Source organism: Bos taurus, chromosome 23 (genome assembly GCF_002263795.3).
Source record: "Bos taurus isolate L1 Dominette 01449 registration number 42190680 breed Hereford chromosome 23, ARS-UCD2.0, whole genome shotgun sequence".
NCBI classification, from domain to species: domain Eukaryota; kingdom Metazoa; phylum Chordata; class Mammalia; order Artiodactyla; family Bovidae; genus Bos; species Bos taurus.
Window position 1 is genome coordinate 24441708 of NC_037350.1, and position 18461 is coordinate 24460168.

The 18461-nt window shown below is 42.2% G+C and overlaps 1 protein-coding gene across 1 annotated transcript in view; it reads right to left on the minus strand.

Moving 5' to 3' along the window:
• The window catches only part of PKHD1 (PKHD1 ciliary IPT domain containing fibrocystin/polyductin), a 441675-nt gene that overhangs the window by 370425 nt on the left and 52789 nt on the right, over nt 1-18461 (minus strand). The window contains 7 exon segments of the mRNA XM_002697311.6: nt 1980-3575; nt 6021-6088; nt 6784-6955; nt 6958-6978; nt 11193-11328; nt 13957-14087; nt 16568-16840. Of these exon segments, the coding sequence (XP_002697357.3) occupies nt 1980-3575; nt 6021-6088; nt 6784-6955; nt 6958-6978; nt 11193-11328; nt 13957-14087; nt 16568-16840 (2397 nt within the window).

Genomic DNA, 18461 nt, shown 5'->3' on the forward strand with positions numbered 1-18461 from the left:
TGAGTAGCCTTCCCCTTCTCCAGGGGATCTTCCCAACCCAGAGATTGAACCCAGGCCTCCCACATTGCAGGAGGATTCTTTACTAGCTGAGCCCCCAGGGAAGCCCAAGAATACTGAAGTGGGTGGCCTATCCTTCTCCAGGGGATCTTCACAACCCAGGAATCGAACCTGGGTCTCCTGCATTGCAGGCAGATTCTTTACCAACTGAGCTATCAGGAATAGTTCCATAATTTCTCCCCTTTTGCTGCAATTAAAAGTGCTGCAATGGACTATACACTTATATGAATAAAAATGATGCAAACACTTAGACGTGGAATTACTAGGTCAACAGAAAAGGAAATTTTTAGTTTGGAAAGATATGGCCATATTTCTCTCCAAAATAATGTTGCCCTGGTTTACACTCCTACCGGCTGTGTAGGAAGTATGCCTATCCAATGGGTAAAGTCAAGACAATATGTTTTGCTTCAGTATGAGAACCAATAAAGGAAAATGCCAGTTGAAATCTCTAGGCCATGCTGAGATTCCAGCTTCTCCCACCTTCATGTCAAGTCTAGGTGGTACTTACACAGCCACCTGACCAAGTTTTTGCCTGGGTACATTCTTACCCCTGCCCTCTTGCCTAAAAATCATGGATTCTTAGAGAGTTGAAAGGGGAACTAGGGAGGAAAAACCAGCCCCAACCTTTTATCAAATAAGAATGCTGAGGCTTAAAAAAGTTACCCAGCTAACATAGTAACAGACTTAGAAACAAGCCCCAATCCCTATAGTATCTCACCCAGCTGAGGACAGACACATTTGTTCCAAAAAATGGATTGGTACTTCTTCCGTCTAAGACCCTACTCCATGACTTCTAAACTTTCTGCATTACAATCACATTTGAACTATCTTAAGTGTGTTCTTTGGAAGGAATGATGCTAAAGCTGCAGCTCCAGTACTTTGGCCACCTCATGCAAAGAGTTGACTCATTGGAAAAGACTCTGATGCTGGGAAGGATTGGGGGCAGGAGGAGAAGGGGACGACAGAAGGATGAGATGGCTGGATGGCATCACCGACTCGATGGACGTGAGTCTGAGTGAGCTCCAGGAGTTGGTGATGGACAGGGAGGCCTGGCGTGCTGCAATTCATGGGGTCAAAAAAAGTCAGACACGACTGAGCAACTGAACTGAACTGAACTGAAGTGTGTTTATGTGCTAAGTCACTTCAGTTGTGTCTGACTCTTTAAAACCCCATGGACTGTAACCCACCAGGCTCCTCTGTCCATAGGGTTCTCCAGACAAAAATACTGGAGTGGGTTGCCATGCCTCCTCCAGGGGATCTTCCCCACCCAGGGATGGAACCCACATCTTTTATGTCTCCTGCATTGGCAGGTGGGATCTTCGCCACTAGCGCCACCTAGGAAGCCCCATCTTAAATGCAGGAAGACACTAAGGGAACAGAAACCCAAACCTTCCCTGTAAGAAAAGGCAAAGCACACTGCAGTATATCTCAAAGGAGAGAAAGTTCAACCAATGCAGCTGTACTGCACAATTGGCCTGTTATTTATGGAGTATGGATTCATGTGTGAAATAGTACAAAATGATAAAAATTAATCATATTTAATACATTTAAAACAATTCAAATTGGCAAATAGGTCTAAAAATAGATGAAGGCATTTATGCTCTACTTAAATGATCAAATTATGAGCTCTTACAAATGGTATTATTTAATTTAAAACACAAATTAAAGTGGGTTAATGCATCAAATTAAAAGACAATCAAACACTTAGAGAATATGCACAATCTCCCCAACAACAAAAAAAAATGCCTCATAATTGGAGCATGACAAAGTTTTAGGAGGAAGCTGGGACTGTAAGAGGCCAACCGGCTTCTCTCTTCTTCTGTTGTTCAAACTGATGCTGATTTCCTACCTTGTAGAGTGGTGAGAGGAGCTATTAATTCACTTACATAAAGAAAGCTCTCTGCCTCATCTGTCCGACTTACCAAAATTCTCGGTCACTGCTGTGATGGTCACTCTGGAAGTGAACACCAGGATGGACGAGGCCCACCCTCTCATGCGGTCGTAACCTCTGACTTGGTACTCCCCGGTCGGAAGGGATGGGACCAGACAGTGGAGAAGGGTATGGTTGCCAGAGACACCCACACAAGGGGACATCCCAATAAAAATGTCTACATTTGCAGCTCCTGAGATCCGGGCTACCGAAAAGGTTAAGACATCTTCAGTCTGAGAAACAGAGAGCAATTCGGGAGTGAAGGCACTGCTGTAACCAATGACACCCATCTGATAGGAAAGTCCATCTACCTCTATGACCAGGGCAGCAGAGCCATTCCCTGCAGGAACAGCACATTGGATGAGCTCAGAGCCGAGGCTCACGGTCAGGCAGGCCTGCTGGCCAATGTAGACTAATGTGGAGTTCAGTCCCTTCAGGGCTGTGCCCTCCAAGGTCAAGAGGCTTCCACCATGGAGGCTGAAATTCTTGGGGAAATAATGAAACACTTGAGGCCAAACATGGAAGTGTCTGGACAAGTTACCAGAACAGGCATACCCATATCTTGCATGAAAAACAGATAGGTAGTGAGGTCCAGGGGACAAGTCACTTATCCAGCACGCCACGTGGCTTGCATTACAGAAAGCCACAGTGCAAGCAAGACGATCATCCACAAACACCACTGGCTCATCAGCCGTGATACCTAACCTCTGACCCCTAACCAGCACTGTGGTCAGAGACCCACTGATGTTTGTGGTCCACTCATCCACGATAGGAGTTGTCTCTTCACACAAGAAAAGAGTACAATTCCCCTGACACGTGCTGGGAAGTCCATTCACCAGGATAGTGACATTCAGGGCGAAGGAAGTACCAGGCAAGGGGTCACCCACGGGGGTAATCCGGCAGAGGACTGTCTGGTCCCCCAAACTCAAAATCACACAAGTAAAGGGACCCGAGAGGTCAACCTCCACTGACCCCCTGCTGGAGCGGAGAGCCAAGCCCCTCACTGTGAGAACAGTCCCTCCGCAAGTGGACCCGCGTGTTGGGAAAATGGAGGTTATCTGAGGCATCACCACACACTGCTGGGGCACCGCAGACATGTCAGCAAACCCCATCTGCCTCTGGTGTACTTGGAGAGGATACAGGCCGGCCTCCAAAGTGTCAAGAGGAAAAGCGCACCCAGCCGGGCTCAAGTTGCTCCCAGGAGACGGAGTCTGGAGATCACAGCTCAAGTTACCCAGAAGGACCACTGAGTCGAAGAGATTTTGTCCCTCCACATAGAGCCTCAGGCTGTGATTCGTGACTTCTCCCCGCATGGCAGTGACCACTGGTGTTGCTGCCACTTCATACATGAAGGTGAAGCCCTTCCCCACCAGGCGAGGCGAAGGTCGGTGGGGGAAGGGCTTGCTGCCAGCCCAGACCTCCACAGGGACTGGGGCGCTCAGCGGCAGGGGGGCTGGCGGCGGGGTCTCACACCAGATGCTGGTCTCTGTTGAGTTCACGATGTCACAGGACCGATTGCCCACCAGCACCCAAAGCAAAGCTCGGTCCCTGCTGAACCCTCTTCCTGAGATGCTGAGGATGGTTCCACCTGAAGCACAAATATTGAGGAAAAAAAACTGAGAAGCTGGTATTTCAGAACTAGGAACTCACAGCAGCTGTGTGAGCCCCAGAACAACTAAGTGAAAGGTGGGGTAAGCGTTAGTGAAATTTTTCGCCTCACCCCACCAGTGTTAAATGTATGACTGTTTTGGCAGGAGTCAGATGGGCTGAAATTCAGATGGCAGTAAAACAACACAAATTATTCCATAAGAAGAATGTTTATAAAGTTTAAGACAAAATACGTTTTCAAGTATATTTATAGATCCTAGACAACTTCGACACTAATGAAAAATCAAATTTCTTGACGTGCTCTCGTCATCTGCTGTATTATCGTACATGCTATTCTACATTATTCTATATATTACTATGTAGAAAGAGTATATATGTAATTCATATACACATATATACAACATGCTGCTGCTAAGTCGCTTCAGTCGTGTCCGACTCTTAGTGACCCCATGGACTGCAGCCTACCAGGCCCCTCCGTCCATGGGATTTTCCAGGCAAGAGTACTGGAGTGGGTTGCCATTGCCTTCTCCGATATACAATATATACATTAATAAAAAATCAAATTCTCCAGTCTTATCATCTGTTGTATTAACTGCCCTATTATTCCATATTATTCTCTGTATTATTATGCAGAGTATATGTATATTGTTCTATATATGACCAAACTGACAGCATATTAAAAAGCAGAGACATTACTTTGCCAACAAAGGTCTGTCTAGTCAAAGCTATGGTTTTGTCAGTAGTCATGTATGCATGTGAAAATCGGACTGTAAAGAAAGCTGAGCACCAAAGAATTGATGGTTTTGAACTGTGGTGTTAGAGAAGATTCTTGAGAATCTCTTGGACTGCAAGGAGATCAAACCACTCAGTCCTAAAGGAAATCAGTCCTGAATATTCATTGGAAGGACTGATGCTGAAACTCCAATACTTTGGCCACCTGATGCAAAGAACTGACTCACTGGAAAAAACTCTGATGCTGGGAAAGATTGAAGGCAGGAGGAGAAGGGGATGACAGAGTATGAGATGGTTGGCTGGCATCATTGACTCGATGGACATGAGTTTGAGCAAGCTCTGGGAGTTGGTGATGGACAGGGAAGCCTCGCATGCTGCAGTCCATGGGGTCACAGAGTTGGACACAACTGAGCAACTGAACTGATATTCAACTTACACACTGATGAAAAATTAAATTTGTTGAATTCTTCTACTTATCTTCTATATTAGTCTATATAATGTTTCAGTAATCCATATATTGTATAGTCATATGTGTATTTGTATGTGACATATCAAGAGCCACTGAAACAGTGAAACATGCTTGTGGTTTTGCTGTTACAGTCATATTGTCTCACTTTCTAGTTGAGGGCCAATCACACCCTCCCTACAGGACAGGGATGGGAGCCACAAACCCCTTATCATCACCAAATCAGTGGTAAAGTAAAGCAGCTTTTAAAAGGATTATACTACGTTCAAAAAAGGATAATGTACCTACTATAGGATGCAGGGAATACTTCAATTCTCTGTAACGGCCTACATGGAAAAAGAATCTAAAAAAGAATGGATATGTGTGTATATATTCACTTTACTGTATACCTGAAACTAACAAAACATTGTAAATCAACTATACTTCAATAAGAAAATTGTAATGAATACTGTGCTATTTCATACACTGTCACAATGGTTATCACATGCAAATACATAGCTTTCATTTTTTTTTCTGAAAATGAATAGTTTTCTATATTTCTCTATTTGTCCAGTCCTGACATCTCCCATACTGGCATTTGTGTTTCTTTTTTTTTAATTAGTGAGGTATAGTTGCTTCACATTATTGTGTTAGTTTCTGCTGAACAACAAAGTGAATCAGCTATTCGTATCAATACATCCCCTCTCTCTTGGACCTCCCTTCCACCCACTCCTTCCCATCCATCTCCTGACTCTGGTCCTTCATCCACATCCCAGAGCAAGTAAAGACACCAGAGACTCATGTCTCCTCTCCTTGCATAAGCAGTATCGAAATGGCTAACTCAGGAAGCTCTTCACTTGTTTTCTGTATTTTTTTCAATTGAACTGTAGTTGATCTACAATATTATGCTCATTTCTGCTCATTTGGTATATAGCAAAGTGATTTGGTGATATGTACTCCAGATGTGCCACTTTTTAGATATTTCAGCCTCTTTCCATTAAAAAAAAAAGAAAACCAGGCACATGTCTTTTTCATAAAAATTCTTTAATTTTCTGAACTCACTGGGCTAAAGAATCCTGAGTTTCACACTCTCCAAAGTACACTACTCAGTTCCCAGGGCAGGGAAAAGGGCTTCTCCTTGAAGCCCCATCTCTGGTCTCACTAGTTAATTAATCCAGGAACAAAATCTGAATACCCAGGGAGTAGACTTGCAGAATAAATGAAACCAGTCAGGTCAGAGCCACTCACCCACAAGGGACCCACAGCAAGGCTGGATGCTGAAGACTTCTGTGATGTACTGGATGTGAAGATCCACCCTACATCAAATGAGGAGATGGTCATGAAATAACTGAAAGTCAGGAGAAGAGAAAAGAAGGCACAAAACAGCAGAGATGTGTATGTTAGAGAAGAAAAGAGAAAGGGGGCTGTGATGGAAAGCATATGAGACCAGCACTGCCCACCAGAGAAAGAGGGAAATAGTGTAGAAAAGAATCTGTGGGGGACGTTTTTCTGCATGGACATCAGGTGGGCCACATCAGTCTCCCTGAGTTTAGCTACTTTCTGAATGAAGCAAGGGAACTTTCGGAGAAATGCTGGGCAGAGGGACTTCAGGGCGAAGAGGACCGACAGCAGCTTGTGCAGTAATTGACAGCATTTATTCAAAGACCAAGTTACAGTCTAATTAAAGTCTTAGTGAAATCAGTCTCTTATTAAGCACAGATTCTTTCTCCTGACATAGAGGTGCCCACCCCACCCCAGCCCAACCAAGAGACATGACATCTTAGCTCCAGAAAGTTCTCCTTTCCCCAACAGGTAAGCCAAAAATTGGACTTGAGAGTAAACTGTCCTGTAGGATCTCTAAGATTTGTTCAAATTTTAGGATTCTCATGAGTTTATCTCTTAACTTCAGAGGAAGAAGAAAAAAATAATGACCTAACTCAAAGCTAGAATTCTTCAACTGAATCATTAGACCATCAGGAGAGCTGTAATGAATGGCAGGAGTCCACCTCACCCTTGTGCATGAATGTGGACTCCATTGATGGAGACTGAGATTCCATGGAGCCCAGCAGGCAGCGGGGGGAGCACCACCTCCAGGCCCTGAGCTGTCTGCGCTAGGACCCAAGCCCTGGTGTCCCCAATGCGGACTTCAGCATCCAGATCTGTGTGGTTCACTGGCAGCGCATTCCAATGGAAAGGATCTCACCTCCTGTGTTGAAGAAAATCCATTAGCCCCTGTGAAGTGGATTAGTGCTTCAGTCACGTATTCAATTCTAAAACTATCTTTCCGGATTAAACACGTGGTCAGCACTGTGCATAATACTCTAATCAAGAGTTTTAATGTCAACCTAATTTTTTTTCATGAAACTTACAACTCTTTTAATGGAGCTACAGCCTATAACCTCAAGGGCACAGAAAGCAAAATGGTCAGAACGATTATACTCAAGAAGCACTAGTTCATCTCAGTGTCAAGGCAAATCAAGTAGTTATGATGGTCTGCATAACCACCAGGAAGTAACACCTCGTGACCTCTTTTTTAGCCTCCACTTCTCTGAAGATGAAAATCTAAAACTCTGTCTCCAGTATGCACTGAGCCCCATAGCAATGCTATATATGCATTCAGTCATTCACAGGGAAGCCTGACATGCTGCGGTCCATGGGGTTGCAAAGAGTCGGACACAACTGAGTGACTGAACAACAACAATTCACAATTATGGAGTCCTTTCACCTATACTGTCCCATTTGATCCTCACACTGTCCCGATAACATTATTCGGACAGTTAGCAGGACCAGCATTTTGCTTTTGAGGAAACCAAGGCTCAGAAGTCTAGGTCTCAGAGATGATTAATGGAAATGTGAGGGCCTGAGCCCAGTCTTGTAAATATCTCAATGCCTTTTTAGTTTATTAGCAACGCTACTAAAATGCCATGTATACTATGAGCGTTCATTGTACATGAATAAAATGAATACACTTCATTTTATCTCAAATATTTCTTGAGTATAAAGAAGAATATGCCACAGAGGCACAAAATAAGTTAAATGTGGTCCTTGCCCTCAAAGAACCTCCAAAGTTAATAAAAATAGGTGCCGAAAAAGCTTCAGAACAAGACAAGCCATAAAGAGGCAGAAATTAGGCATGGCATTGTTCAAATCAGAGCCACTGTCTGAATATCAAGAAAGGCCCTGTGGGCAAGACGGTGCCTGGAATTCAATTTGAAAGATAAATCCCAATAGGGACTGATAGAGAGTCAAGGATTTACAATTTGATTCTAAAAACTTCAGTTTTACCCAAAGCTTTGCCTTTTGTAGCAATTTCTCAGTTAATCACCCAGTGACTTGGAGAGAAGGAAAGAGAAGGGGTGACTTCCTGGAATTCTAGGTACATGTGGATACAGTTAAGGATCGTATGGAAAGAGGCCAAGTTAAAGATGGTTCTGTGGCTGAAGACGAAGAAAGCTAACTTCATTTTCTTCTCTGTTCCGTATCCTCTTTACTTCTTCCTGTCTTCCCAACCTCATTTATACTATCAGGTCTGAAGCCTCAGGGTAGTGAGTACAAAAATTTCAGGGTTGACTGAGAAGACATGATCACAAGGTGGCCGTAGCACAGAACAAGATTTATAGAGATGGTGCTTTGACAGGTTCCATAGGTGGGGAAATCTGCCAGCTGGAGACCTTCCAGAAGCATCAGTCAGAGACTGCCACCCAGAAGAGGAGAAGGGCAAAGAACTCCAGGGGAGAAAGAGATCAGAGAGGCAGCTTCTATGTCCCTCACATAATGAGTCACTCAGCATCCCCGTGGGTAGTTTCTGGGTCAGAGAGCTTTGCAGGGTGGTAATGGCTCTGAGTCCCCCAGGTTGATCTGATCTATGGCTGTAACATGTTAAATGTGTTTTTGTAGGGTGTGTAAAGCAGATAGGCTCTAAAAGGTTAAATAAATATGCTTGTGAGCGGGGCGGGGGGGCGGTGCTTCCCTGGTAGCTCAGATGGTAAAGTGTCTGCCTACAATGCGGGAGACCTGGGTTCCATCCCAGGGTTGGGAAGATCCCCTGGAGAAGGAAATGGCAACCCACTCCAATACTCTTGCATGGAAAATTCCATGAACAGAGTAGCCTGGTAGGCTACAGTCCATGGTATCACAAAGAGTCGGACACAACTGAGTGACTTCTCTTTCTTTCTTTCTTTCAAACAACTGGGGGTGAAAGAATTTGAATTTGGCATTGGCGGAGTTTTCAGCTGATGGATCCCAGCCTGCTTAAAGGAGCAAGTCACATGGGGCCAGTGTACAGAGGTCATCTTTGACCCATTTATTCCACATTCAGTATCTGGCAGAATGACAGTGTTCACTTCAACAAAGCATTTATCGAGTGCTTACTCCATGTTAGTTCCTGGGTGGGCTAGGTACTGTTACCTACTTTATCTCCATTTTTCCCAATCGCCTTGAAATGATTATTCCCACCTAATAACTGGAGACACTAAAAATAGAGTTCAAGGAGTGGTCCAATGGCTAAGACTCCATGCTCCCAATGCAGGCAGCCTAGGTTTAATCCCTGGTCAGGGAACTAGATCCTGCTTGTTGCAACTAAGAGTTCTCATGCCATAACAAGATCAAGGATCCTGAGTGCCACAACTAAGAAACAAATAAATATTAAAAATAAACATGTCAGCGCCTTTTTCACTAAAAAAAAAAAAAAAAAAAAAAAACTTAAGTAATTTGCCCAGGGAGTGGTTAAGTTGGGATTCATTCAAATCTAGCGCTGATGACAAAAACTACACTAACAGTCCCTCACATCAAACTCTTCCTCCTCCTTCCCCTGCTCCTCTTCCTCTTTCTCTGATTTCTTCTTGACTCTGTTGTTATCATCAGCATCAGCATCTTCTTGATGGAGATATGTATTAATACCCTCCAACTTTCGAAACAGACTTTCCCAATAGGGTACTCCTCACTTGGGGTTTTATAACATGTTCTTCTTTATTCTGCCTGTAGAAAGATCTCAATGCAAGTGGAAATCCTGCAAATAATGCATCATGTTGTATATATCAATAACATGAACTCCTTGGGCTCTTGGTCAACTGTCAAGCTAATATGAGATGCCTTTGAGGCACTGATGCAATGCATTTATTCTTTTCATTATAGGTGGGGAATTTTATTAAAAGCCAAAATCACTGAAATCTGAATAGAACACAGGGCTCCCTCCTCCCTTTTCTACTTTGTTGGGAAGAATCTATACCACTAAGGAATTTTACACACTTTGGTCGCCTCAGGCAGCAAATTCTTCTTCTGCACTATCTGAGCTGAATAATATTGAGAAGCTAAAGGACACCTCCCTTTATTTATGTACTCTTGAGCAATGGAAAATGAAAATAGTACCAGAAGGATGGAGTCCAGGCTGTTTCTTTGGGAAATTTGATGGTCTTGTATAATAAACCCTTAGACATGTCTGCCATAAACTCTGTCGTCTGGCATCCAATTAACCAAAACACCATGTTACCCGCTACTTTTCCAAATCTATCCAGACATGATAATAAATTGTCATAATTCCATCCTGTTGTATCATCTAAATCATCAAAGATTAAGTCATTTAATGCAGTTGGAATGTTAAAGAATTCATTTTTTCTATACATGTCTCTCAAGGAAAAAGTTCATCAGAATATACTATTCTCTAATCATATCAAATAATTGCTATAATAGGAACTGCTGCCCCAAATGCCATTTTATAGTAAACTATAAGTGGCTGGATGCTTGGAATCTGCAACCAGGCTGCTTGAGTTCAAATCCCTGCTCTAGTACTTACTACAAGTAACATCTTAGACAAGTTACTTATTCTCTCTGTCCCTTAGTTTCCTAATCTGTAAACTGAGGCTAATAATTCTATCAATTAATGACAAAGATGAATTCTGATTATATGTCTGTGCTATTATTATTGGCACATGATAGGTGCAATAAACATTTACTGAATTTTTACCACTGAATTCCCATTTTCAAGATAGAAATGGTTCTCAATTTTACAGAGAGAAAAATATATATAAGGAGATTTATTTAATGATGGCTAAGATGGAAAGAGCTTCCCAAGTGGCTCAGTGGTAAGAATCTGCCTGCCAGTGCAGGAGATGTGGGTTCAATTCCCTGAGCCAGGAAGATCCCCAAGAGGAGAAAATGGCAACCCACTCCAGTATTCTTGCTTTGAAAATCCCATGGACAGAGGAGCCTGGTGGGCTACAGTCCATGGGGTTACAAAGAGTCAGAGAGAACTTAGCAACTGAGCACACGAAGATGAGAAAATCAGTCTCCAGGTTTTCAGAAAAATAACTTCCATCCAAAATATAATACTACATTCATTAAAAATTAATAAGGCCATTGTTTGCCTTTCTTATAGGCTCAGTGGTCTAAAATGAAAATATCCTCCAGGATGAGGTATTTTACCTGCTATGCTGCTTCCATTTCTGCTGAGAGACACGATTACTGGATTTAAAGAGGAGACATATGTAAATGCCATGGCAAGAACCACAGGATGGCCCCCCAAGATAACAGTCACATTCACAGTAGGTCCATCTTCCCCCTGAAAATTAATTTTAAAAATCAAAACTGTAAAAAAGACTGACGTGAGTGAAGTCCATATAGAACTAGTTTAAAAGATTAACTTCAAGAAAATTGTTTTTAAAGAATATAATTGCTACTTTCAAGTCTCTCTCTCTTTCTGTCACACACACAGTGACTAATACTTAGAACAGGTAAGGTAAGTGCAGTATCTAACAGATTAAAGAGTAAATAAGAGTGATTTGCAATTAACACATCAACTGGTTCTGAAAAAAAAAAGAGCAATTTCAAATAAACCTCTATATCTTGCTAAACTATCCATCAAGTATGAGCATACTTTCAGACATTTAAGTACTCAGAGAACTTCCCGCCCACATTTTCTGTCTTGGACTATTTCTTACAGACATGACCTCAAAAAATAAACAATAACCAAAAAAGGAGAAAGAAATTCCAAGAAACAGTGAATCTATTCAGGAGAGCAATCAAGGGAAACACTAGGATGAAACCTGTAAAATAAATCTGGAAATCACCAAGTTAAATTGAAGCAGAAGAGAAAGCATCAAGAAAAAGAGCAACTGATACAAAGAATTTTTTTAAATACAGAGTATTTTTATTACAAGGAAGACATGTAAAAAAAAAACTCTAAGAAAAAACAAACTATAAAAAATACATATTGCCTACCATTATCATTTAAATAGTTTAATAATGTAAATATGGTTTATTGATTTCACCATAAAATGCTTCTGTAACTATAATCAAAAGAATTGAAAGTAGTTGTTTCAGAAATGGGGACTTGAAGAATGGGGAAGTGAGGAAGGAGAGAGTGCGATTGTTTTATCATTTTCTTTTGAACTTTGCATGCATTGCTTGGTTCAAATTTAAAAGTTGATTTTCCTAATATTTATACTCTCTGGTGAAAGAAATTCAATCAGTAAAAATTTTACCCATTAAAATGGTCAATACATACTAAAGTGCTGACAATGTTGGCCAAGGGATCAGAAAGCAGGCACCCGTGTGACGATGAGAGTATTAATTTAAAAAGAGTTTCAGACAACCAGATACCTGTGTCAAAAGCTTTATATGTCTGTGTTTTTATATTGGCACATGGTGAGTACACAATAAATATGGGAAACTTTGGAAATTATTTAAATGTCCAATAACAGGAAATGAATCACAATACAAACATATGTTAGAACTGCATGCAGTTTATATATAAAAGCTAATATTTCATAATATTTGAATAACTGGATGAGATTAAAAATATGAGACCAAAGATTATTCTGAACTTTCTCTTCTTTCAGAGATCTTTATTGTTTGGCAAACAGCCTTCTTTGGGGATCATGGGTGTGCTAGGAATGTTGATGGCACTGAAGTGAACTCTGAATAGGAGGTTCAAGCTCAGCTGCGAGCATGACTCTCTCCCACAGCACTAGGCAAGGGCCTGGACCCAAACCTCTTGTGCCATCTATGAAACAGAACCAACTGAAGAGGGATGAGAAAGCTAAGGGACTTGCTTCTAAGGGAACAGGGGAGCAGCAGGGAGTAACTAGGATTAACTAAGCTATTTATTTCACAGGAACCAGACATTCCACGACTGAGTAGTGGCTCAGACAGTAAAGAATCAGGCTATAATGCAAGAGACTTGCATTCAATCCCAGGGTTGGGAAGGTCCCCTGGAGAAAAGAAGGGCTTCCCAGGTGGCACTAGTCGTAGAGAAGCTGCCTGCCAAACAGGAGACCCAGGTTCAATCCCTGGGTCAGATAGATGCCCTGGGGGAGGGCATGGCAACCCACTCCAGTACTTTTGCCAGGAGAATCCCGTAGACAGAGGAGCCTGGTGGGCTATAATCCATAGGGTTGCAAAGAGTCAGACATGACTGAAGTGACTTAGCATGCATACATGCAGACATTCTAGAATATTCCAAGTTTCACCAGTCCCATCCATGCCAGAAAACAAAATTGCTTATGAAAACTAAGTTGTTTGCTTGAAAAAGAAGTAAAATTATAAGATATATGTCTTGCAAACCAACACTCAGAATGTACACTAAATTAATATATTTACTCAGTGGCACTAATATTCATTAAGAGTGTGGACTGGGACAGTCTGGTCATTTTCTTTTAAAAGATATTAACTGATGCTAATTACAAGCAACATTGGTGGGGTCAGCTTCCCACTTCATAGCAAAAGTGTGTCCGTGTAAGCAATATAAGTAAGCACGCTCTCATGATGAGACGATCATGTCAGTCAACTTAGTTCTAAGAAATGATCCACTGAGAACCTTACACATAATTAACTGCTGCTATTACTACTGCTGCTGCTGCTGCTAAGTCGCTTCAGTCATGTCCGACTTTGTGCAACCCAATAGATGGCAGCCCACCAGGCTCCCCCATCCCTGGGATTCTCCAGGCAAGAATACTGGAGTGGGTTGCCATTTCCTTCTCCAATGCATGAAAGTGAAAAGTGAAAGCGAAGTCGCTCAGTCGTGTCCAACTCTTAGCGACCCCACGGACTGAAGCCTACCAGGCTCCTCCATCCATAGGATTTTCCAGGCAAGAGTACTGGAGTGGGGTGCCATTGCCTTCCCCCTAATTAACTACACATTAATAATGGTCATCTACCCAGAAAGGAGATGCCCAAAGATTCCACTTACTTTGGATGGAACTTTGCACTGAATTCTTCGTGAGTTGCTTGTAGTGACATTAATGACACAAGACTGGGATCCAAATAACACCAGGTTAACATTATCCAAACCAGACCCTCGGATGGTGGCCCAGAGACCTCCTGTAAAAAAGCAACACTTTCAGATGGGACACACAGCTGTGCTAGTAGACAACCCATAAGAGAAATAGGTGAAATAAAAATATGAAGCTGCGTAGTTAAAACACAAGGCACATTCAACATGCAGAAAGAGACTGGAGTTAAAGATATAAACTGCTAAATAAGGTGGGAGATACAGTGACTAGAGGGCAGAGAAAAGGAGATATTCAAGAATAAAACATAGGGATACAACACAGTCATGGAAAGGAGAAATAAAGTAAATAGAGGGCAGTGAAAAGGAGATATTCAAGAATAAAACATAGGGATACAACACAGTCATGGAAAGGAGAAATAAAGTAAATGGTTTCCGAAAACTCTTTCTGCTCAAGATTTTTAAATATCATCCTTGTCAATTCTATAAAACTTAAATTCTTTTCCCAAGAAAAGAGTGTAAGAGAGGAAGAATAAAATGGTAGAAAGAACAGGGTCCCAGAGTCAGGGCCACAGACTGCTCTGCCACTTACAGCAGGTCATTTGCACTATTGTCCCTGAGTTCACTGGTCTCATCTCCTTCATCTTCTTCTTTTTTTTTTTAATTTGTGGCCACACTGCATGGCTTGCAGGTCTTAAGTTCCCCAACCAGGGACTAAATCTATGCTCTCTGCAGCAAAAGTGCAGAGTCCTAACCACCAGATCACCAGCGAATTTCCATTCCCTCATCTTTAAATGACAGCCTTAGCCTTTCTGGCTTTGTGATAATGGTACCACACCAACAAGGTTCTGGTTTCCATGATGATATAGAAGTGACTGTCATCAGCACCTGGTGTCATCAGGACTTCTGCACTGACCACTGAGGATCAACTATAGCAATCATAATGTCAACAAGAGGAGCGATGGCACCAGTCACACTGATATCCCACCTGGAGGGCAGCCCTTGATCCATCTGATGGACAGGTAGCCCATCTCTCGTGGATGAGCAATGACTCTGGTCTGCCATCTCTCCAGAAAGGGATACAGGAGAGGCAGTAAAGCCACCAAATAGAGACACACGAGAGTGGGGAGATGGCACATGTGTCGGGGTGAGAAAGGAAACGTACAGCCTGACGGAGACCTTTCAGTATCACGTGACTGAATGGAATATTACCCTGAAGTTAAAGATATAAACATGCCCTGAAGACTCAGAGCACGACCATAATAGACTTCTAAGTTAAAGACTAACACTGAAGAAGAGCCAACATACAATAGCAACATAAAAGATACAATATCTGGAAACAATCTTGACAAGAGCAATTCAAGAATATGAAGAAACTTGAAGAAAGCTTTGAAATGCTGTTGATGAATCTAACAGATGGGTTAAAACCTAAATAAGAAAACTAAAGTAAATGTACAGAAAGTGAACATCATAAGGTGGCATATCTTTCTGGGTTAAACTAAAGCACCAGTGCAATTATGATAAAAATACAAAAAAATTTTTTTTTAATTTAAATTAAACGAGCTGATTTTAAAATTCAATGAAAAATACATGCCAATAACAAAATTCCAATAATAAAAGTAAAGGGATCTTCGGCTGGACATTTAAAATATCTTATAAAACAGCTCTATCTGGAGAGATCAGGACAGCAGAGTAGAAGGATACACAAACATCAAAGATACACCTACATGTGGAGCAGAGCTCACTGCTAACAACCTGAAGGCTGACAGAAAGGCTCTTCTTACAACCAAGGCTGTAAGAAAGATCTATACCTAGTCGGGTGGGAAGGGAAGAGAAGCAATCAAGTCAAGACCCTCACAGGTGACACAGAAGAATAGGGGAATGTCACAGGCTCAGGGACCCTTCCAGGGGACTAAGGGGTTCAAGCCACATACTGGCTCCCCCCAGCCCTAGGTTCAATACCAGAAAGAGGAGTCCTGAACGGTGTCCCCCTCAAAATTCATAGGCTGAAGTCCTAGCCACTCGCACTTTTTTCATCAGGAAGCCTTGAGCAGGTCACTCTTCTCTTAGAACCCTATTATATCATCTGAAAAATGAGGATAATAATTCCATCTTTCAGGCAACTGTTAGCATTTAGGGTGTGCAACTGCCTAGAAGAGGTGCTCAGTAAATGATACCAGGCCCATCCTCATCGTTATAAGGAAACTAAGTCCCACAGAGTATATGAAATATCTAAGGTCACACTTCTGACTTTGGCAGGCTGAAAACAAAACCACATGTCCCAAATCCCCAGCTAGTGTCATTTCCCCTTGATCAGATTGTCCCAGTGACTTAATGATTGACCTCGTGATGCCTGACACCATTAACCAAACTATGGCATTTTATGTGGCAAGTGACTTCATTTGAGGGCTCAAACGTCCATTACTCATTAGAAGAAATGCTGATGGCAGAAAACAAAAACCTGTGAACCACAGTGGATATGGATTTATTATGTGGCGAGACTAGATTCTTGCAGGTTGGCAAGAACGAAGGTCTCAGAGCATCAGAGGCAATGTGGTTGCCCACAGATTACCAATGTCTGCAGCTCGGGAAGGCTCCACAGTGTCCAGTCTGGGTTCCACATTTAGGAAGAGGCCTCCTCCACTGGCATTGATGGCAAGACCAGAGGGTCTCACCAACATCGAGATCTGATGCAATCCAATAGGCAGCAGGCTTGTCTGACACACCACGTTTGTTTGGTTTGAGAAAATAACGTTGCAACTCGTTTTGTTCACTGTAACTTGCAGGGCCTTGTAGTCACCAGAGAAACTAGTTCCCGTAATATAAACCAGTAGGTCCATGTCATCTTAAAAGAAGAAAGAAACCATCTCTCAGCAATATCACTCCATTTATGAGAACTCTGTCAAATATCCGTTCCCTCTCACCTTCCTCTCAAAATTCAAGGAACTGAATGCTGACTTATATTGGAATCTGTGTTTATTTTAATAGCCTAGAGCCCTCCACTTAAATTTTCTCAAACTAGTAATGACAAATCACTAACCAGTTAAAAAATGGGGAAAAACTAAAGAATATTTCAAAACAAGGGACAAAGAATATGCAACATTTTAAGTCATCAACAATCTACCATTTCAAATCATGACCATTTCATTTAGATTAGCTCAAAGTTGTCCTTTTGTTGTGCTACTCTACATTCACCCCATGAGCTGATGTACCTTCTATTCAGCCATCACCAGGGACATACCCTCCAACAGATCATTCTGATCTTAAAGTTCACACACAGAAATAGTAACCCCCCACCCCGCACACGCACACACACACACACACACACACGCACAAGAAATAAACCCACATTTATGGTCACCAAAGGGGAAAGGTTGTGGGAGGGATAAATTAGGAGTTTGGGAGTAACACTTACATACTACTATACATAAAATGGATAACCACCAAGGATCTGCTGCATAGTACAGGGAACTATACTCAATATTTTATAATATCTATAAGGGAAAAGAACCTGAAAAAGAATACATATGTGTATACATGGATACCTGTTTTTTGAATGTTGGCTTAAAACTCAACATTCAAGAAACTAAGATCATAGCATCTGGTCCCACCACTTCATGGCAAACAGATGGGGAGACAATGGACACAGTGACAGACTTTATGTTCTTGGGCTCCAAAATCACTGCAGATGGTGACTGCAGCCATGAAATTAAAAGATGCTTGCTCCTTGGAAGAAAAACTATGACATACCTAGACAGCATATTAAAAGCCAGAGATATCACTTTGCCAACAAATGTCTGTCTAGTCAAAGCTATGGTTTTTCCAGTAGTCATGTGAGGATGTGAGAGTTGGACCATAAAGAAAGCTAAGCATCAAAGAATCGATGCTTTTGAACTCTGGTGTTGGAGAAGACTCTTGAGAGTCCCTTTGACTGCAAGGAGATCAAACCAGTTAATCCTAAAGGAAATCAATTCTGAATATCCATTGGAAGGACTGATGCTGAAGCTGAACTTCCAATACTGTGGCCACCTGATGTAAAGAATTGACTCATTGGAAAAAGACCCTGATACTGGGAAAGACTGAAGGCAGTAGGAGAAGGGGACGACAGAGTATGAGATGGTTGGATGGCACCACTGACTGAATGGATATGAGTTTGAGCAAACTCCGTGAGATGATGAAAGACAGGGAAGTCCGGTGTGCTGCAGTCCATGGGGTCACAAAGAGTCAGCCACAACTGAGCAACTGAACAACAACAAATACACATATATATGGGGCTCCCCAGGTGGCTCAGTGGTAAAGAATCCACCTGCCAATGCAGGAGACACGGGCTTGATCCCTGGGTTGGGAAGATCACCTGGAAAAGGGCTTCCCTAGTGACTCAGAGAGTAAAGAATTTGCCTGCAACGTGGGATACCTGGGTTTGATCCCTGGGTTGGGAAGATCCCCTGGAGCGGAACATGGCAACC